The sequence below is a fragment of the Solanum dulcamara genome, chromosome 4 (genome assembly GCF_947179165.1).
Source record: "Solanum dulcamara chromosome 4, daSolDulc1.2, whole genome shotgun sequence".
NCBI classification, from domain to species: Eukaryota; Viridiplantae; Streptophyta; class Magnoliopsida; order Solanales; family Solanaceae; genus Solanum; species Solanum dulcamara.
Genome location: NC_077240.1, coordinates 7,440,789 through 7,462,884, shown reverse-complemented (window position 1 = coordinate 7,462,884; position 22,096 = coordinate 7,440,789). Strand labels below are relative to the sequence as shown.

Here is a 22,096-nt window from a genome sequence, read left to right as displayed (position 1 = left end):
TGGATAAGATTTGCAACTTTAGGATGGAGTGGATCATCAATCCATATCCAGAAATCACATTTAAAATCCTGCACAAAATATGAATTTGAAATTAATGGTGGTTGAAAATTTTAAAATCAATGAAATTGTATGATAAATTTACATTAGGCTTAGAACATTTATAAAAGCGTCTTCCAGCATTCATTGGAGTAAAAGCCGTGAAAATCTCGTTGCAATACCACAATGACAGTTCATCGTTAACCTACTTGAAACACTCAAACCCTGACTCATTTTTTAAAAACTTGAAATGAAATCGATGGGAGTAATCTTCTCAAAATCCTAGCGGCATGAACTTCTCATTTTTGATGGTAATGAAATCCAGCGGCGCAGAAGAAAAGTGGTGGAGAAGAAAAGACCCCATTTAGGGTTTTTGATGTAAATAGGTTTAAAAGGTATTTTGGGATCGGATTAGGGCAAGGGTCGATTTTTTATATATCTAATTGGTTGAATTTATTAGTTAATATAAATATTATTTGTCAATTAAATGAGAATTTGATAATTCCACGTGTAATATAAAATAAATATTTTTCAACAAAGCAACTAACGCTGAAAGGGGTATATATGCGCTGAAATATAGATGGCGAGCCATGAGTGAGCTAAACTACAAACGGAGGATATATCTAAACATTTTCAACAAGTTTAGAGACATATTTGACCCTTCTCCCATAAATGAATAGTGCTATTACTTCTCAATTTCCAAATTCAGATATTTATTTTTTGGGTTGAAGGGTGGGTGGGGTGGGTGGGGTTAGCAAAACATGCCCTTTTGATGGGACCCACAAACATGTGATCGTAGGAATATTTTATTTCTGATATGACCCTACCTTTGTTTTACACAATCCTCGTAAGTCATCAATGGGTGCCAGTCTATTTTGGGATCTTCTTCAAATCTGGATTTTTTTTAAAAAAAAAAAATAAGAAAAAAGGAATTGGAATCACGAGAAGTAAATTAGGAAGAAAGAACGATGATTTATATATTTTTTCTCTTTGAACCTATGGAGAAAGAAAAGAGTTTTATATATATATATAACATTTTCCCAGTTTTTTCATCATCATCTAAACGAATTTCAATTGATTGTGTCCATTAACTCTTCAACACCTCAACTTCACCGTTACCCTCCATAGCCTCCATTTCCAACACCTCACACCCTTTACCTCCCATCCATGCCCACCGTTCATAGTATTTATTTTGATTATATATAATATTTTTATAATAATATTTTATGTATTTATATCAAACACAAAAATAAATAACAAACTCATTCATGCATTCTCCATAAAAGTATTTACCACGAGTTTTTCAAACATACCAAATATACCCATAGTATTATATAATTTTTATTAACAATACATCATTTTCTTTTTTCTTTTTGTTTCTTTTAGAGGAAAAAAAAAGACGACAATAAATAATAGAGGAATGTATGAAGCTGAATTGAAAGGAAGACTCTGGAAGGGAAAAAAAGAGGGTGAAGAGGGAAAATAACAAATAAGATAAGCATAGACATGGACAGGCAAAACGTGCGTGGGGCAGAATTAATTCTAATTTAATCTAATTTTAACATAAATATTGAATAATTTTTTTTGAAAAACATGTAAAAGGTGCAGAGGGTGGAATTAATTATATGAGAAAATTTGATAAGTGATATGATCACACTGGTCTTATCAATCCTAAAAACAAAGCAAACATACCAAAGCTTGTTTTGTTTGTGGGGTATACATATTGTGGTGATTTTACACCACCTTTTATTTCCACAATCCATATAATAGGGACAATGAATGGAACAACTCTTTTACGTGTCGATCGTTTGATTTAGAATGAATGGCAAAAATAAATGATTACATAATTACAGGATTATATGCATGCATGCATTACTATTTAAGGATTGCAATGTTAATTAATAATGCAAGATATTTGGGGCGAGAGTAAGATTTGAGTTGGCAAAATTAAACAAAATGTTTATTGAGTCAAAAATATTTACTCATGATAATCCAGTTTTTAATAATTACTCTCTCCATTTTATATTAAGTAAATTTTTGAGGGATTTTTTATTGTTCAAAATAATTGAATTGTTCAAAGTTCAAGATAGATATTTGAAACTTTTTTTATATTTGTCCTTTCATTTATTGAAGATTTATATTTTCTAAGAAATAAATCATACTACTTGCAAAATTATATTTATATTTTCCAAAAAGCAATAGTAAAAAATATGATTCAAATTATGTTCTTAAATAATTTTTTTAATATGTGTATATAACTTCACAAATTCACCTAATATGAAATAAAAGAGGCAGAAGAAATGGTCATTCGGCCTTTCTTATTTATTGCCAACAAAGTGCAGAAAATTTTGACTTTTCTTCTTATTCTTTTTCTTTCATGCTGGTGGCTAATTGGGGTGTATCTATCTTGATCGAAGAGGGTGTCATGCTATTCCGTAATTTTAATTGAAACTTTTTATATATATATATTTATTTATATATATTTTAAAGGAAAGTATAAATAAAAATATGACATTTTTAGAAATAATAAATTTTGTAGTGTCAGTAGTTAAAACTCAGGTTTATTATCGTAGGGTTGCAAGTTCAAGCTCTATTATGTGTATTTTTTTTAAACTTTTCTATCATGTAAGAGGCGATATAAGTGTCAAAAACACATCTAAACTATTCTTTTTTTTGAATTTCATACCTAAACTATTGATGCGTATGAATTTTATTTCTAAACTATCACTTATTAGTTTGATAAACACACCCTCTCTTTTATTCTACTCTCATCATGGTGTGTATACTACACTCTCTTTCATTTAATTATTTTTTATCACATTACTCTCCACATGGACAAAATATTTCATCTTAAAAAAATTAAATAAATTATCGGAATTAGTTAAAATTAAGATTAAAGTATTACTATCTTCCGTCCAATTTTTTTTTTAAAAATAAAATATAAATATTTTTCTTACCTCACTCCACCACTTTTTCTCACCATACCCCATCCCTCTCTCAATTTTATTTTTAAAAAAATTCTACACCGCCCTACCTAGCCCTCCGCTTTCAAATTTGGTAGAGGGGGTGAAGTATGGATTTTAAAAAAATATTTTATAAAAGAAATTTAAAAAATCAAAAAAACTAAAAGGATGGGGGTTTGGGGGGGAGGGGGGAGGGGAAGGTGGTGGAGTGCATGAGCAAAATATTTAATTTTTTTTTATTTTTTAAAAAAGTAATTTTTTTTATAAAAAAATAATTTCTATTTTTTTGGGATAGAAATACTTCATTCTTTAACTTTTAACTAATATTAATAGTTTATCTAATTTTTGTCAAGGTGAAATATTTTATCCATGTGGAAAGTCATGTGGCAAGATTTTTTCAAAAAATAGAGAGAGTAGAGAGTGTGTATTACACACCGAAGTGTGTTTCTCAAACTAATAAGTCATAGTTTATATATGAAACTAACACTTTCAATAGTTTAGATACGAAACTAAAAAAAAAGATATTTTAGTTATGTTTTTGACACTTAGAGACAATGATAGTGAATTTATTGTAAAAAAATTGTGAATAAGTAGATTAGAACCCTTGACCGCTTATAAGTAAAAATCTTGACTAAATCCAACAAAACAAATCTAAATTTTGTATGTAAATTTGCTAATAAATACTAAGTATTATTTTGCGCTATATTGGAGTTTTGTCATAGATTTGTTCAAAATAGCATTAAACACGAAGATTCAAAATCTTGAATCCACCTGTGCTAATTGATGAAGATAGTCCTATTATTTTATTGTAGTATTAATAATAACATAATGAGTAAATGAAATTTTCAATGTATAAATATATCAATTAATGAACACTCATTCAACAATCTCTTTTATCAAATTTAAATAGATAAATAATTACTCAGGGGTCGTTTGGTTATCAGTTAAAAAGGAGATTTAAGTTGGTTGGGATGTAAAAAACATTCATTCATTAAGAATGATGAACTGCTGTAATAATGTATAAATATTATATAAATTATGTATATAAATGTATTTGATACATAGTTATATATTATATATATATGATTATACGCTATTTATACAATATCGATACATTTACATATACATGCAACCCTTTTCGTTGAATTCTTTTCTATATTCAAATTTTTAATAAAACCAATATATAAATTCGCACAATATAACTATTGAAAAGAAAACTTGCAGCGAGCGTTGCGCCGTATTCAGTGCCTTTAGCTTTCAACCAATTATTGCAACCAAATTAATTATCTAATTAGTGCAGCCAAATACATTCAACTATTCCTTTCTTTTGTTTCTTTTTATTTATTTATATTCATTTCAAATTATCTTTTTTTTTTAAAAAAAAAAATCAAAATTTGTCCATGGACCTATTTACTGATTAAAATCCATTTCAAAAGATCAATCGGAAAGTTAGCACATATTTAAACCTGTGAACTCAGATTCGTCAGTTTTCTTACAAACTTGCTATAATAAATTTACAACTGAAAGCTTATCGAGGACATGATATATGTGCAGGGGCGGACCCACATGGACACCAGAGGGTTCATCCGAACCCCCTTCGTTAAAAAATTATACTATATATATAAGATAAATTTTTTAATTTATGTGTATATATTTAACATTGAACCCCTTGAGCATAATTCAAAGGACTAGCTCAGTGGCAAAGGGGGTTTAATATTTTGTTTTAGCTTGTCTCAGCTCGCGGGTTCGATTACTAATAAGCACATTTTTTTTCCTGATTTTAGGTAATAAAATATTGAACCCCCTTCATAAAATTCCTGGTTCCGCCACTGTATATGTGTCCTACTGCAAGTCATGTGATTCGGTATGTGTTATATTTTTTGGATTACCTTATGGACATTTGTCAAGAAAGTGTCAATAGCCTCCATTTTTTGTCAATAAAACTTGAATTTCATATTACCAACACAATGCATGTGAGTACGCAACAACGACAACCTATGCTCTTGTTTGTGAATTTTAATTGCTAGTTGCTTAATTCAAAGGTGATCCCTACAATCAATAGAATTATATTGATCTTTCCAAACTTGTGTCATAATCACAGTGCTTAAACCGCATAACTTAACGTAGTATATTATATTATAATTTTTCCTTTTTGTTATTGTAATAGAAGACAATTTTGAAGTTTTCAATAGAAAAGTTGTATAGTTTGAATGGTAATTTTTTTTTTTGGAAGTATTTCTGTGTTGTTAATTCCTTTTTTCCTATTCTTCACATGATTTTATTCATCACTTTTATTTTCTTCATTGTCAATTTCTTTAAAAAAAAAAAAGGGCAGTCCAGTGTATTTAAGCTCCCGCTATGCACAGAGTCCGGGGAAGGGCCCGACCACAAGGGTCTATTGTACGCAACCTTACCTTGCATTTCTGTCAGAAGCTGTTTCCAAGACTTAACGTAATGAGTGTCTAACTGTCTTTTATTCACTGTTTAGGCAATTGATAGTAACCCAACCAACACTTAAAATTTGTTGGAATAAAACAATTCAAAGAACAGCGCAGATGAAAAGTAATTAATTGATCAAGTACAGCCGCACAGGAACATAACTTGTATGTTTTGCTCTTCAAAAGGGCTGATCTTTATATTTTGTTATTTAGCAATTAAATTTATGCTTAGTGGGGTATAAGTTTGTTATTTAGAATTGAAGTCATGTCCGAGCATACCTTATGGAATATTATGATATAAAAATATAAATTTATGTTCCACAAAAAAAATATTTATTGTAAGGAGCAAAAGTTAAAAAATAGTCCCAGAATAGGAATAAAAGTGCAAAGGACCCGTAAAACCATCCAAGCTTAGAATTACTTGCAAGATGGGATCAAAGATGGCAAAATGGATCCAAATCCAATGGATCTGGATTGATTATAAAGAGGGATAATTACAGTAGATGGCCATTTGATTATTTTAATTACTTAAAAAATAGTTATTCGGTGTATATTCATATGTACATTCATATATACTCAGTGTATATTTCATTTATCGAATGTATCATAATGTATATTTAGTATATAGCTAATGTATAAGTAATTTATATTTTAGAATCATTCTATATTTTCTATGACTTTTGTGAAACTATATTGTATAGTCAATGTATATTTTCTATAATTTTTGACTATTTTTATACAAATAAAAGATAACTATATTTATTGTATATATTTAAAATTGTCATTATAAAGAAGGGGGAAATGGAATGAAGTCTTAAATTTCCTTGATTTTATGGATCAGTTATGGGACTGGACTTGTATCAACATAAATTAACCCAAGCCACTTAAATAAAAGGAAGCATTAACTTTTAGGGAAATTTTTACAAATAACAAATACCAAGTCTTAAATAGTACCTTTTAGTTATATTTTTATTATTTATACGAAATAACAATATTTTAATTTGCTACCCATTAAATTTCTGTATTCTTTCGTCAGTTACATACAACAAATACAGATACAAATAACTAATTTGAGTAAATCATGGAATAAAACTAATCCAACTTAATAAAAATTGCTGGATGATTTTGTAATTAGAATATGTCCAAAAATTAGAATAATTTGTTATATATATATATATAATCATGTACCAACCTTCCAACTGAAAACGTTTTCAATTTCGAATTCATCGAGAGGCCTGCAGACCCATAATTGGCCATTTTGGGCGTTATTTTCAATCATCTATTATTTTAATTTTACACCATTTAACTACTTCTATCCACTTTCCACAGATCAATACTTAAATGCATACAATATAGTTATACACTGACCACATTCCCAAAAGTTTATTCATCTATTTGGCACCAAAGTCGCAAAGAATTTCATTTGTTGAAGATTAAATAGTCCAAAAAGAAGTTGAGAATTTCTTCTTCGATGAATAATTCTACATATCAATTAGGTCATGATTTGTTCAACAACTATGTACCCAAAAATGTACAAAATGGCAACAATATTGTTGTTCAAAGAAGGATGTCTCATCTAGAGTTGGCTATTTTACCACAACTCGGGTAAGTACTACTTAATCAAAGGTAATTAATTATCGATCAAATCGAGCAACTAATTAATTGTGTTTGCATTTTAATTAATGTACGTAATTACTTTGGTATTTATAAAATATATATATATATATATATATATAGGCATGATGATACAAAGGTTCCTATTTCACAAAGGGACAAGTCTGAATCAGCACAGTTAACTATATTCTATGCTGGAACTGTACATGTTTATGACAATATTCATGTTCAAAAGGTATATTCAATTATAAGAAATTGCAAAACTTGTATGTTTTTGTGACTTATTTTTTCTTACATTTGCTATCATTGAATTTTCCCTGTAGGCAGAGTCAATTATGAATTTGACACCTGAAAGCTGTTCACAGTTAATATCTGCTTCTATTAATGCAAAGGAAATTAAACCAACTCAGAAATCCCAAGTTCCACCTGTCTACAAGTTTCAAGAAGGTGATTATTCAGCACTAGTGACTTTGACAATATACATATACATACTAGTATATGTTATTGAAAAAAAAGTTCCCTTTTCAAAATCATGCAATCTGAAATGCATTGATTTGACTAATTTGAATTCACGGCATGTTAGACACACTTATAAAGGGGAGAAAAATTACATTCTTAGGGCTCGAAAGTGAAATCTTTGAATAATAGTAGAAGTGTTTCAATCATTATACCACACTTTTTGCATCTTTAGTTGTTAGACATTGTTTTTTTAAAAAAAAGTTGGATGGACATTAGTTGATGATCTGAAGTTTTGATGGATTTTGTTGTATTCTATTTTAGACTTGCCAATTGCAAGAAGGAAATCCCTCAAGAGATTCTTCGATAAACGCCATAACAGGTGAATTAATTAACTTCCAGCTTTAAAACGCATGCACACTACTAGAAAATAGGAAATTAGTGACGGATAAAATTTCATAGCTAAACAATAAAATTTCATACTAATCTCATTTGGCTATGGATTAGCGATGAATTAGCTAAGAATTGCCAACAAATTCTATAACTAATTTCATATTTTCTAATAGTAATGCTTAATTTTTTCTCTTGGATATTAATTAATATAGTTGTTGAATTTTCAGGATTATTAGTAAACATCCTTATGCCTCTCCTGAATGTGATGATCAGAGTGGAAATGATAATTTGAAGGGGGAAAAAAAGTTGTTTCCTAGCTCTATGTGAAACAAATTAAACAAGGGCTAGGTTTTATTGATGTCCACAAGGGTAAAATTGTGTTTCTCCTTGAACGTATTTTACTCTCTAATTTAAACTTTAAGAATTATGCGAATTCAAACTACTGAAATATCTTAATGATCTGTCTAACAATGTTGACATACCTGCGAAATACAATCAAAAGAATATCAATTATTTATATTGTCGATGTATATAAGTTAATTTTTCGAAAAAAATATATAGAAAAAATAACCTGCCGGCAAATTCAATATTTTTCCCCAGCCAATATACTACATAAATTATATATTGATTATACACGGTACTTATATACATATTATACGTATATTGTATATATGTCGATTATTTAAGCTGGTAGACGAATGGCTATTAAAAGTTAGGGGAACTTTCAAAAATAGCAAAGACTTGAAATATAATGAGGCTCCTTAACTACAGTTTGCAAAATTACTTACTGTAGCCATAATTTCAGTTACTATGGATATTTCCGTTTGTATATTTCACTTGCATTTAATATTTTATGCAATTCCGTTTTCAATTTTTTTTAATGAAAATGGGCGTTAATTTCAATTGAAAAAAAGAAAAAACAATTCCATGAATTACAGTATTGTCAAATGCATTGATTCATGGTTGGTACAGACACCATATTGTCCAATTTGTCGAACAATTGCCCTGAAACAGTCCTGCTAAGCGTCTTGGTGGAAAAAGATTGGATTCTTTAGCATATAATATGAATATTTCAGGCCAATCAATCTCATTTGCTGCTCCTCTGCAACCTAATATCCAGAAATGCACACTCATTTTGACATTTCTAGCATTCATCTTCTTTGACTTATCACGAAATTTCGTTCATTGAATTAAGCTCGCTACATATAATGTAACTAGAAGATCATACTTAATGGGGGTAAAAGTACCTTCACAAACTGTCTCTACTCTATTGTGTATTTTGTGCATTAGACATGCTTTCACTTCTTCAAGGGGAGTCTTCACGCGAGCAGCCAGCGTTTGACCATGAGGTTAAAGGTTCAAGCTATGGAAACAACCTCTTGCATTTATGCAAGGTAAGGCCGGAGACAACAGCCTTAATATGGTCCGGCCTTCTTCAGGTGCTTACCTGATGACCTCTCCCTCCCTGACAAAGTAAGATTGGAGAAGAACTGGAATCCAGTAGCCAGAATAAAAGGCTAAGTTAGGGAGAATTTGTCGATCATGGAAGTTCAAATGTGAATTCCGGCACTTTATGAAGGTTCTATAATTGCAGACCTTAGTTATAAAACCATAGTTAGGTGAGTTACAAAGACTTGTCCAGTATGCAATTGATGAGTTTTCAACATTGCTACTTGCTAGGGCCTCAAAAGTGAACTCAGAGAATGACAAAAGCAAAAATTTATGATAGTTGTACAAATAGGAAGAAACAGAATACTATAGTTCAACATGGATATTCAAGATTTATCAGTCACTTCAAGACTACTTTTTGGTTGAGTAGGGTTAATACATCTCCAAAAGAAACCTAAGCAACTACCCATTATGCTCATAATGATAGCTGAAGTTGCAGCAGGTAATGCAACTGCTGGTGAAGAGAAATGGGAGGTCGCTAAAACAACACCCAAGGCGGAATTTTGCATGCCAACCGGCAAAAAATACAGAAACTTTAACATCATTCGCTGCCTATATCAGTGGAAAGAACAAGCGGACAGAGAGGGAGAAGCTGTTCTTCTGTTTAAGGCTCCATTTGGCTGGATGTAACAACTAGTTCAATATAAAATACATTTCATAAGATTTGATGTACAAGGAATGATAATTATCTAAACCATTAGTTGAAATTGTACAAGGTTGTGGAATAGGGAGGCAATCTTCCATTCCGTTGGGTAAAATATTTTTGAATCAAAAAAATCAGTTCTTAACTTTAGAAATTAGAGCTAACAAAAGTGGAAATCATATCCGGGAATATATTGGCTTAATCCATGAGTGTGTCATTCAGAAGATCGAACAAAGCACTTATTAAAAGGTCTCGGGCTACTAAGAACATAATAGGAACTTGTTATTACCAATGTGATCTTTTCCATGCTTGACAAAGTAGTAAGTGTGGAAGTCTTACTCCCGTCAAGAATGTACCTCGATGGATACAGCTCGTCTTTGAGGTTCGCTAAAACCGGCCAAAGAAGCAGAAAGATACCTGATGAAGATCTCATCATATGACATAATCACTTGGATGCTAAATCTGGCCAATAGATTGAAACAAAGAAACAAAGATAATCTTACCCAACAAAGAAACCAGCAAAATGAAGCGATGTGACAGACACCGCAACAAGTCCAAATTCGCTAGTTAGCACATTCTGAGCACGACTGATTAGAGGCAAATCAGAAGAGAATGACATGCCAACCACGGAAGATCTTAGACGACCAACATTTTCAGAGAATATACTGAGCAGAAAAGAAAAGAAAAGATAGTGTGAGAAAGGGCAGTTGAGGAAACAATCAATCGAAAGTGATTTAGGATCAACAATTAAACCTGGCAGAAACAAGAGATGTAGCTAAGACAGCGAGAAGGGGAGCAAATGGTGTAAAAAATTTCACAGCTTTCGGAAATTTGTGCTGCATATAAGAACCCAGGAGAATTGGAGCAACCACAACCTAAAAATGAAGCAACAAAAGAAAAAACAAATTATTAAAATCAGTAAACACATACAGATAATACGATGAGTCAAAAACTCAAAAATATCATTATATTACACATAATAGTGAAATAACATAACCTGGAGCGTGCTGATAGAAAGTTTAACAGCATCCACAGGAACATAAGTTTCTGCTAGAATCGTTGTCAAGAAGGGAGTCAGAACCACTGCACCAATTGTAGTGCATGCTGTCATCACTATTGATAACGGGACATCTCCTTGTGCAATTAAGGTTACCTGTAAATCAATTAGAAAGCAAAAAGGAGGCTTTGCATTGAGCTTTATGCTATAAGATCATATATATTCATGATATCAAGAAGCTGGTATCCGAGTACAAGAGAGTGCATTCAATAAAAGCAGATATTTCATTAAAATCTTTTGTTCCAATCAGTAGAAAGAAACTGGCAGACAGGAAATATTGCAACAGAAGTGGACTTCTAGTCGGATGTGAAGGATACACAGAATTAACCAACTTTGAATGCTTGCTAAAAGCCTTGGCGAAAGTGAGAATTACACCTTTCTGTAAAGCATGATAATTGTATGATTCGCCCAAATTACTTGCATTCCTCAATAATGAAAAGGAGGACAAAATCTTTGTAAGGGATTGCTTCCAACATACAACTATTTTCTCCTCGCAATACCATACCTTTCTGTTTTATTCTCCTATTTGGGCTTGTCAATTTGAATTTGTAATTTGACAATGAAGACCATAAATAACATATACATGTATCCTAAAAACACCAAAAGAATTTCAACTAAAATTCAGCGGAGAAACCACAAGAAAAGCAAACCTACCGTGGGTTCATAACATTGTTGAAATATGATGCAAAGATTGGACCTCTACAATCTAAACATGTCAATTTGGAAGTTAAACCTGATTAACTAGCTCCACTAAGAAGAAAAATATAGAAGAAAGTCATCTTACCACGTTAGACGTTGTACCTCCAGGGAAACAAGCAAGCAATATTAGACCAACTGAAATTGAAGGAGGCAGACCCAAGATTTTGCTGAGAATCATTCCCAAGGCTGGCATAATAGTACATTGAGCAGTACAACCAAACAGAATCTAGAAAGATGAGGGAAAACCAAAGATTTTGTCCTATAAGAGTTTACCTTATATGCAAATATATTGTCCAATTAAAACTTAAGTAACAAAGTTAAAATACTCGTTCTCTTCATTAAATCAAGAAATCAAGCAGTCACTATATCTTTAAACCAAATGTTTGGACCAAATGGACACATATACATTCTTTCTTTCAAAGCTTAAATTGAATGTTATAGCTTGTGCATGTTATATTTGTAGTCCAAATGTGGGACCAAGTGGATATGCCTATGCTTCTTTCCTGTGGATATACCTACATTTCTTTCTTTTGAAAGCTCAAATTCAATGTTCCATGATGCGAGTCCTACATATGTTCGAACGAGGGGAAAAGGTAATCATGTTAGTAGTGAATAACACACATGTTGCTATCCTATTGCTTGAACTTTCCCAGAGAGCTAATGAAGTTGGCTATGGAAGATTAGGTAACATCTCTTATGAAAAGATTAGAGAATAAAGACAATCTGTTAGCAATTGGCATCATTTAAGTACAGATTATGGCCTGACCCATGAAAACATTCAGAAAGAAAAATACAATATTTTTGGGAGTTAGATTCAGTTATATTTACAGTTAGTAAGAAAATAAAAGCCAGGGCAAGGAAATTGTGGCCATCTTTCAAAAGAAGTGTTTTACTCCGCCCTTTCCAATTTATTTGTCTTACTTTCCTTTTTTTAGTTTGTTTCAAAAAGAATGTATTTTCTTTTCGGAGAACTCTTTAATTCTAACTTTCCACATAATATGTTTAATACCACAAGATTAAAAAAAAAATTGGTACATTCTACGTATCGTTAGTTTAAGATCACAAGCTTCAAAAGTATTTCTTTATTTTCTTAAAGATTGAGTCTTTTTCACTAATCACATAATAACCATGACCTATAACATACATTCCACTCTAAACAGCAATTGACAATCATTAACCATTCAGACTCCGTGCCCCGAAGGCCTAGACATGAAATCTCCCGTTAATCTACATTATATTAAGCAATGAGAACGAATTTATAACTACTCAATTGAGAAAATCTATCCTAGTGGACTCTAAGCGGTTGTAAAAGATTATTACACGATCCTTGACTTCCAGAAGGAGGAACTATGGAGACGGGCGTGAAATCCATGGGTTGTAGCCTTCAACGCGTTAGAATTCCCTTTCTCCCTTCTCTCCAAGCCTAGAACAACATTTTAGGGGTTTTTAGGATAATCCTCATCTATTTTGCAACTTAAGGGAAGAAGAAGATAATAAAAATTCGCCACTTTTAAGTTCTGGCCCGTCAGAGCCCTCCACAACGGCTTAAATCCCGCTCTGGCAGCCCAGCACGGATAGTGCTTAGTAAAATAGGCATAACTTTTTACTTCGAACTCCAAATGAGGCAATTTCGATGGCGTTGGAAAGAAGACCCATAGACCTTTAATTTAATAGGTCATGGACCACCTAATTCATTATAGTCTGAGAGATATTGTCATTTGAAGTTGTCACTAGTTTGAACTCAAGTCCAAAACTAAATCGGAAAGACACTTTCAACTCAACCTTGAGATAGGAGCATATTATGACCTTAATTCACAACTAATGCACTCACATACCAAGGTATTTATCTTAACCTTATGATGAATGAGATTCGTATATCTTTAACGCAAATATTTTTTAGACAACGTCGGGCTAGATCGTTACAATTGCACGCACCTCTTATCTTATATTATTCTTCAATCTTGAGCTTTATATTGTTATTCTTGATCTTGATTTTAAAACACAACGGACCATTTTGTATATGCACATAGTTTGCAAGAAATAATAGTAATAGAAACATTCGACCCCTTGTATCCTCTAGAAAAAACTGAAGTGGCAATAGTACACATGAGCCTCTATGATGTAAACATATGAAAATTCTGTATTTTTTTTCCAGTAAATAATTAGATTAAAAAAAAAAAGACTCGTTTTTTAGTACAAGATAGTATATTTTATATTCAAAATAAAATGTCTATCATGTTCATGGCTAAGTTCTTCATCATTAGATATTCCATTTCTCCTAAGCAATTCTTCTTATTGCTTTCTTTCCCTGCATTTTTCAAACACGCAAAATTAGAATAATATAATATATATTAATTGTACTACGACAATATTACGTTGAATTAATCAAATTTAATTGGTCGTTTGGAAAAGGGAAACAAAACTTGTCGTCATTTTAAAGTTAAAGTTTCTTAAAGGACATAACATATATACATTGATAGTGAAAGAATTTTCACATTATATATCAATGAAATTTAAAGTATTTCAGCATGTACTTTTTCCAGTGACTGATTCAATTTATTATGCATCATATATATTGCCTGCAATTATATATATTTTGGGCGACTTAACTATGAATATATAAAAATTCATTTATATTGATTTAAAGTGTATGAAATTAATTATGTTTAAAAAATATAAATAGGATCATATCATGCGAGGGCGAAGCTAGGTAGATGTTAATCAACCCCTTTTAACTTTTCCATGTATTTTTTTCTTCATATTTCAAACCCGATTAGTGAAAATCACTCAATGTCATGGATTCGAATCAACCACAAAAGTAGGAATGTGAAACAAGAAGATGTAAACGTGCGTACCGTAAGAAGAATTAGTCATTGCTGTTTGGTTAAAGGTTGGAAGATTGTTGATAGGGCAAGAGGAAAGTGGAATAATTGGTATATTTTGGCAATTGCATATCTCAATCATGTTGCCATCCGGATCATGAAAGAATAGTTGATCCACTGTGATTCCACCATCTTTTACTGTAGCAGTGACATATTCAATTTCCATCTCATTCAATCTATGAATAATAAGGTCCATATCTGTGCATTGAAATGAAATGTGATTGTCTTTTGGATTTATTTTTTTCCCCTTCTTTGATTGGACATCTTCTTTTCCTAACAAATGTATTCCAATTCCATGGTTGAACAACCTGTAAAATATAATAATAATTATATATATATATATATATATATGTAGAATATTGATATAGTAGATTATGAATGCAAGAATATAATACCAAGCTCCTTGAAATTGAAAAGAAGAGGGCCTCTGAATGAGAGCAAAGCCAAGAAGTTGCTGGTAGAATTGGACACTTTTTGGAACAGATTTACAAATATAAGAAACATGGTTCAGTGCCAACAAAGGCATCCTATTATCATTTGAAGAAGACCAGTTGAAGCTTGATGGTTCTGCTCTCACTATCTCTTTTCCCATTCCTTATATTCTGATTACTTCTTTTAGTTGTGTATGGAGTGGAGTGCACAAAAATATATATAAGCGCTCTTTCAAACTTGTATATAGGCCGGGTCAGCCTCTCTTGTGTGTTGGGTGGGAACGTACGGTAGGTACTCTTAATTTATCCACCGAACAACAAACGTAGACTTTATCCCCCTCAAAATATACAATATTCTTTCTCTTCTAACTTGGGCTTGTTTTGAATTTAAATTGATTTATTTTAAGTGTTTTTAAATTAAAATAATTTTTAAATAGTTTTATACTGCGGTATAGGTTTTCATTCTATGACTATTTAGTATTATGTTATGTATAATTAATATATGATAATTTATGATATGTTAGATCACAATTGCTCATTGTTCTCTATCTCAAGCATTTTCTTCGATGAATCCAAGTTTACCTTTGCACATAAGAAATTATTGATAAATCAGCTAGCTAGCGCTCTAGTCTTTCATTAATCTTTTCTATCTCCCACTTTGTGAGGATGTGTGCCTATCCCTTTTTTTTTTTTTTATCCATTGTTGAATTTGAAATATTAAAAGTAACAAGCATTATAATTATTTTTTAAAAAAATACCGGACATTCTATAGATGTGTACACAGGATACTGTTCACAACTGTACCCCATCAAATAACACGTTTTTAATTTGTGAAAGCACATGGACTCATGTCATGCCTCCCTATATTTCTCTACTTGTAGACGCTTCAAAAAAAGATAAAAGTTATCTTATATTATACATTCCTCTTATCTTATATTATTCTTCAATCTTCAGCTTTATATTGTTATTCTTGATCTTGATTTTGCAACACAACAAACCATTTGTATATACACATAGTTTGCAAGAAATAAAAGTAATAGAAGCATTCGAACCGTTGTATTCTCTAGAAACAACTGAAGTGGCAATAGTACACATGAACCTCTATGATGTAAACAAATGAAAATTCTATATATTTTTTTCAGTGAATAATTAGATAGAAAAAAAGACTCGTTCTTTAGTACAAGATGGTATATTTTATACTCAAAATGAAATGTCTATCATGTTCATGGCTAAGTTCTCCATCATTAGATATTCCATTTCTCCTAAGCAATTCTTCTTACTGCTTCCTTTCCCTGCATTTTTTCAAACACTCAATATTAGAATAATACAATATATATATATATATATTAATTGTACTACGACAATATTACGTTGAATTAATCAAACTTAATTGGTCGTTTGGAAAAGGAAAAAAGAAACTTGTCCTCATTTTAAAGTTAACAGTTTCTTAAAGGACATAACATATATACTTTTATAGTGAAAGAATTTTCACATTATATATCAATGGAATTTAAAGTATTTCAGCATTTACTTGTCAAGTGACTGATTCAATTTATTATGAATCATATATATTACCTGCAATTATATATATTTTGGGTGACTTAACTATGTATACATAAAAATTCATTTATATTGATTTATAGTGTATACAATTATTATTTTTAAAATATAAATAGGATCACATCATGCAAGGGTGATTTCGCGGATTCTTGCCATCACTGCTGGAAAATCCAATTTTCTGTAGGCATCTATCGGGTCCGAGATTATATACTGGGTGGAGCTAGGTAGGGCCAATTTTTTTTAACAGTTTATGTATATACACTACACCAAAAATGATCTTTAGCGGCAATTAATTAATGAAAATAGCTTAATTGCCACTAAAAATATCTTTTTAGAGATAATTAATACTCTTTGTAAATATCGCTAAAGCCTATAGCGACATTAGATCTAATGAAAATTAACTAATGCGATAAAAGTTTTAGTATTTTTTATTAATGTGCATAGTTATTACCGCTAAAAATTATTTTTGTTGTAGTGATATAGTAGATGTTAATCAAAGTAGGAATGTGAACCAAGAAGATCTAAACGTGCGTACCGTAAAAAGAATTAGTCATTGCTGTTTGGTGAAAGGTTGGAAGATTGTTGATAGGGCAAGAGGAAAGTGGAATAATTGGTATGTTTTGGCAATTGCAAATCTCAATCATGTTGCCATCTGGGTCATGAAAGAATAGTTGATCTACAGTAACTCCACCTTCTTTTACAGTAGCAGTAACATATTCAATTTCCATGTCATTCAATCTCTGAATAATAAGGTCCATATCTGTGCATTGGAACGAAATGTGATTGTCTTTTGGATTAATTTTCCCCTTGTTTGATTGCACATCCTCTTTTCCTAACAAATGGATTCCAATTCCGTGGTTGAACAGCCTATAATTAAAAAAAGTATAACAAGATGAAGAAATTAATTAGATATGTACAATATTAACTGTTTTGTCATAATTAAGTCAAATAACATAATTAGCTAGCTTGATGAACTATATAATTTATAGAGTATGAATGCACAAGGAGAGGAGGGATGATATATATTATAAGTAATAATTAATAGACATATATACCAAGCTCCTTCAAATTGGAAAGAAGATGGCCTCTGTATGAGAGCAAATCCAAGAACTTGCTCATAGAATTCGACACTTTTGGGAACAGACTTGCAGACATAGGAAACATGGTTCAAAGCCAACAGAGGCATTCTATTATCATCTGAAGACCAGTTGAAGGTTGATGATTCTGCTCTCACTATCTCTTTTCCCATTCTGTATTTTCCTTACTCTTAAGTAATTAATGAGCTAAGTAGATGGATATGAATGTAATGAATGAATACTCCTTTAATTTTATTTGTGTGTGGAGCTTTACACACATATATATAAGCACGAGTGAGCTTGTATATGGGCTGCATTCACTTGTGTTAGGTGGGAACGTACGCCGGTCCTTTAATTCCTCTTAATTATAGTAATCCTCAAAAATAATATAACATTTTATGTATTCGTACATTCAAATTTACCTTCGCAAATAAAAAATCAAGAACCAGTCGATTGATCAGTTAGCTAGTGCTCTAATCTTTCATTGATTTTTTCTGTCTCCCACTCTCTGAGTATGTGTGCCTACCCCTTATCCATTGTTGAATTTGAAATTAAAAATAACAAGCATTAAGAAAAAAAAAAGTTAAAAATAATAAATACTCCTTTGTTTAGAAAATACCGGACATTCAATAGATGTATACACATTGAGAGATACTGTTCACGACAGTACGTTCCTTCAAATAACACGTTTTTCTTCTTCTTCTTTTTCTGTTCTTGTGAGAAACTAAATTAATTTGTGAAAGCACGTGGACTCATGTCATGCCTCTCTATTTGACTATTCAGTGTCACGTGTCATGGGTCCTATAACAAACCTTACTCGGTTTCACACTTAGGATTATTTTTGTTGTTAATTGTTCAGAGCTTATCTTAAGTAATAATGTGGAATTGAGGATCAAAGTGGTGACACTCACTCCATGATAATAAAAGACCTATTTTGTTGCAGAATAAAACAAAATAAAAAGTAAATGAGTTAATGAGAAATGTGGCACATATTAATAAATGACATTAAAAAAATAGACAGAAGTCTGAATTAAAGTCTCGCTGTTGAAAATTATTAGAGACCATGTTACACTCTTCGTATTAAGCTCACAGCCTAAAGTGTAACTCAACACGTAGTAAAGCCAAAAAAATTAACCAGGAAACGGTCAAATTTATAGATATTGAGCAATTTTATGTTCTGATAGACTAATTTTGATCTAAATTAGATTAATGTACATGTTTTGCACATTTGTAAATATTAATTAATAAAAAACTAAGTGTACAAAGAAGAAAATTATGATCAAATTATTTATCCGGTCGTTAAGAAAAAAGTCTCATTTTTGCTCTGAGTCTAATGAACCTTCAACTTGAAGGTAATTTAAACGCTAATCAAAGGTTTTGACGGGTAAACTTATAAAACCTTTTTTATCAGAAAATTTCGGTATCTAAAGTCCACTTATTTCACGTTGGAATCCGTCAATAGCAAGGACAAACAAGAGTAAATTATATTTGTCATATAAAATGCGTGTATTTACTTATTTAATTTGATGGAATTCGTCAATAGCAAGGACAAACAAAAGCAAATTATATTTGTCATATAAGATGTGTGTATTTACTTATTTAATTTGATGATTATTTTGATGTTTACTTGTACACATTAAAAATTAAAGTGTATTTAAATTAAATTAAATGACACGTTTATATATTATGCCTTTTATATTCTCGGATAATACACCAATTAAGTTTTACTAGATGAGAAGCAACTTAATTAGTACTCCTTTAACGTGTAGTATAACTATCTTATATATGTTGCTTTGGGACGTCTGTGTGGGGTCCCTTCATAAGCAAACGATAATAATATAAAATTTAATAAAACGATAGAGTACTTGAAACAACTTGGTGCATTTTATAATTTCTTCCTTTGACTCGTTTGATTATTTCTGTCTTTTTCTCTTGAAAAGAAAGCTAAAGCATTACTCTATTATGGATGCATGGATTAGGGTAAGAAGGACGCAAGATTAGAAATTGTCAAACAATGACTAATTCTGATTTAAGTTTAAATTTAGACATCCATAATTTCGTAGTTAGATATATCCAACAATGTGCACAAATAAATTAAGTACTTATATTTTATATTGACGTTGAGATTTTGGATCCTACGAAGCTGACTTAATAAATTTAAAATTAATTGAAATTCAAAGTAAGGATGGACGAAAGATTAAAAGAAGTCCCTTAAACTCTTTATCCTATGTTTCTTCACAAGTTCTTACAAAAAGAAGTGAAAAATATTACCTCTAATTGTATTACTTAATTAACATTTTTTTGCAATGATGAGACTATGAAATTTCAATTACTTGAGCTTTACAGTACTTGTAGACTTGTAGTGATGTGTTAATTAGTCCATCAGGCAATTTTAATTTCCACCTAAACCGTACTTGTTATCTATAAATATGTTGGATTCTTAAAATAATAATAATAAAAAAGCTATAGTTAAAGTCTCTCAAGGGTCAAGTATCCAATTATTTAATTTGGTTCTCACACATGAGTTAACGACTGTGATATAATTATAATATTTTTTAATATTTTTATATTGGAGAGTTAGGTTAGTTGGCAATTGAATGGCCAACTATTTTGAAGAAATATTTTGTGTAATGAATAATTAGTACGTACTTGCAAATAGCCTTGTTTAATACTTCAGAGAAAATATACAATTAATTGTAGGTCAGCATTGTGAAAGGGATTAGTCTTCAATTTTTGTCCACGTTTTTTTTCTTTCTCAATATACATTAATTAACGGCGATGTTCCTACTGCACTTTGCAGAGAAGAAGAAAGCAAGTAGATAATGAGTCAATGACGTTTGTCCAGCTAGTTAATTAATGACATGATAATAATCTAATTATAACAACCCTATATATATATATATATATGTGGGGAGGGGGGGGGGATATCCGAATTAAAGTGATTGATTGGTAGATGATAAACACTTAGCTAATGTTTGGCTCCAAATTCTCAAATATTATTGACAAATTATTTTTTGGTGAAGTTTTACCATGCGTTCGGCCATAAATTTTTTCAAAAATATTTGACTGTTTTAGAAAATATTATTTTGTATCCGTAAGTTCTAAAAATTATTTAAAATATTCATAAGTTTATGTTATCATTTTATAATAAACATGTTCCGTTAAAAAGAACCTTATAACATAATTGATAATAATCAACAACGGGCAGGAACAATATATTAATCGAATTAAAAATAAATTGATCTTGTTTTTCAATCTTATCACTCAAAAATATATAGAGATGTTATTTAATGATGTTGATTAGCCACGTTAATTTAGTAAGTTGGTAGATAAATATTAGCTGTAATTAATAAATGATGAATATTTTTATAAAATATAAAAATTTGAGATAATTTTTAAATTTTTTAAATTTCTTTTTTCTAGAATTTGAAAACTTGAGATATTTATTAAATATATTGCTAAGTAATAGCCACAAGTTTCCAAAAATTATTTGGGTGAAACGGCACCTTAATTTGTTGTCTTGTGGGTACTTGTTAATTATCCAATTTAAAATTATCCAGGTGTCACACTCTAAACACACTGGAAGAATAGCTATTTCTGAACGTTCCAAACAAACAAAACAAAAAGTTAGTTGCCCTGCTCTTATTTACTTATTAAATATTTTTTAAGTGATTTTTCTTTTTATTTATTAATTTAGATAAATTTAAAATAAATAATTTTTTTTATTATATTTTTAATTTATTAATTTTGAGTTAATATCTTTGAAAAATGTAATGAGTAAATATATTTAAAACTCTATCAATTAATAAGAATAAAATAATAAACTCACTATACCAATTATTGTTATCTAAATGTATCAATTATTTTTTTTTTAATAGGTGTGCCAAATTAAAATTTGATAATTAAAAAAAACAAAGGCAGTAACAATCTTCCTTTACATTTTGAATCTTTCTAACGAATGTACGGGGAAGTTTCTATTTACAGATTAGAGATTTTTTGTTCTTTATTTGCATAAGAGCTAAAAAAATTGAAGTGGAGTGAAAAGGTGGAAGTTGACATCCACACACCCTTGCATAATACTCCTCCTTTGATGTCCACGTGTAATGTGGCTCATTAAAAATTTTACAAAAAATAATATATATAGTTATCGTAAACATCCATAAATATTGTGCCTCATTAAAACCTTACTAAGAAAAATCTAATAAGAAAAAGCCTAGTGAAGAAAAAAAAGTACACATATTTGTTTATACACCTTGAGTGTTGCCTTATTAAAAACCTTACCAAGAAAATTCAGTGGAAAAAAACCTTGGTTAAGGAAAAAAGAGTGCAATGCGTAATTTACTCCCCCTGATGAAAACTTTATTTGATATTTTGGAGACGGCGCAATCCAATTTTATAT

The 22,096-nt window shown here is 30.5% G+C and overlaps 4 protein-coding genes across 4 annotated transcripts; 1 reads left to right on the top strand and 3 right to left on the bottom strand.

Moving 5' to 3' along the window:
* Positions 1-6,875: 6,875 nt before the first annotated feature.
* LOC129884610 (protein TIFY 3-like) lies at positions 6,876-8,356 on the top strand. Its single transcript, XM_055958894.1, has 5 exons — positions 6,876-7,042; positions 7,175-7,286; positions 7,375-7,498; positions 7,832-7,889; positions 8,128-8,356. The coding sequence occupies exons 1-5, from the start codon at positions 6,909-6,911 to the stop codon at positions 8,225-8,227; spliced, it is 528 nt and encodes a 175-aa protein (XP_055814869.1). The 5' UTR covers positions 6,876-6,908; the 3' UTR covers positions 8,228-8,356.
* Positions 8,357-8,771: 415 nt separating this feature from the next.
* LOC129888012 (probable sodium/metabolite cotransporter BASS1, chloroplastic) lies at positions 8,772-12,922 on the bottom strand. The gene is made up of 7 exons (XM_055963269.1): positions 12,893-12,922; positions 11,834-11,974; positions 10,990-11,145; positions 10,746-10,867; positions 10,496-10,657; positions 10,349-10,409; positions 8,772-9,882 (listed from the first exon to the last, which is right to left on the bottom strand). Exons 1-7 carry the CDS (start codon positions 12,920-12,922, stop codon positions 9,676-9,678), a joined length of 879 nt encoding a protein of 292 aa, XP_055819244.1. The 3' UTR covers positions 8,772-9,675.
* An 868-nt stretch (positions 12,923-13,790) lies between these two features.
* On the bottom strand, positions 13,791-15,260 carry LOC129884609 (glyoxylase I 4-like). The gene is made up of 3 exons (XM_055958893.1): positions 15,026-15,260; positions 14,604-14,938; positions 13,791-14,056 (listed from the first exon to the last, which is right to left on the bottom strand). The coding sequence occupies exons 1-3, from the start codon at positions 15,220-15,222 to the stop codon at positions 13,965-13,967; spliced, it is 624 nt and encodes a 207-aa protein (XP_055814868.1). The 5' UTR covers positions 15,223-15,260; the 3' UTR covers positions 13,791-13,964.
* Positions 15,261-16,095: 835 nt separating this feature from the next.
* On the bottom strand, positions 16,096-17,936 carry LOC129884608 (glyoxylase I 4-like). The gene is made up of 3 exons (XM_055958892.1): positions 17,677-17,936; positions 17,157-17,488; positions 16,096-16,353 (listed from the first exon to the last, which is right to left on the bottom strand). Exons 1-3 carry the CDS (start codon positions 17,868-17,870, stop codon positions 16,262-16,264), a joined length of 618 nt encoding a protein of 205 aa, XP_055814867.1. The 5' UTR covers positions 17,871-17,936; the 3' UTR covers positions 16,096-16,261.
* Between the last annotated feature and the right edge of the window lie 4,160 nt (positions 17,937-22,096).

Coding starts and splice junctions, on each gene's coding strand:
- LOC129884610 (XM_055958894.1), top strand. CDS start 6,909: ATGAATAATTCTACATATCAATTAGGTCATGATTTGTTCAACAACTAT. Junction 7,287..7,374: donor ACAATATTCATGTTCAAAAG/GTATATTCAATT, acceptor TTTTCCCTGTAG/GCAGAGTCAATTATGAATTT. Junction 7,890..8,127: donor TTCGATAAACGCCATAACAG/GTGAATTAATTA, acceptor TTGAATTTTCAG/GATTATTAGTAAACATCCTT.
- LOC129888012 (XM_055963269.1), bottom strand. CDS start 12,922: ATGATTGTCAATTGCTGTTTAGAGTGGAAT. Junction 11,975..12,892: donor ATTGCTGTTTAGAGTGGAAT/GTATGTTATAGG, acceptor TCATCTTTCTAG/ATTCTGTTTGGTTGTACTGC. Junction 10,658..10,745: donor ACATCTCTTGTTTCTGCCAG/GTTTAATTGTTG, acceptor TTTTCTGCTCAG/TATATTCTCTGAAAATGTTG.
- LOC129884609 (XM_055958893.1), bottom strand. CDS start 15,222: ATGGGAAAAGAGATAGTGAGAGCAGAACCATCAAGCTTCAACTGGTCT. Junction 14,939..15,025: donor TTTCAATTTCAAGGAGCTTG/GTATTATATTCT, acceptor TATATTTTACAG/GTTGTTCAACCATGGAATTG. Junction 14,057..14,603: donor AATGACTAATTCTTCTTACG/GTACGCACGTTT, acceptor TGAAAAATGCAG/GGAAAGAAAGCAATAAGAAG.
- LOC129884608 (XM_055958892.1), bottom strand. CDS start 17,870: ATGGGAAAAGAGATAGTGAGAGCAGAATCATCAACCTTCAACTGGTCT. Junction 17,489..17,676: donor TTCCAATTTGAAGGAGCTTG/GTATATATGTCT, acceptor TTTTAATTATAG/GCTGTTCAACCACGGAATTG. Junction 16,354..17,156: donor AATGACTAATTCTTTTTACG/GTACGCACGTTT, acceptor GAAAAAATGCAG/GGAAAGGAAGCAGTAAGAAG.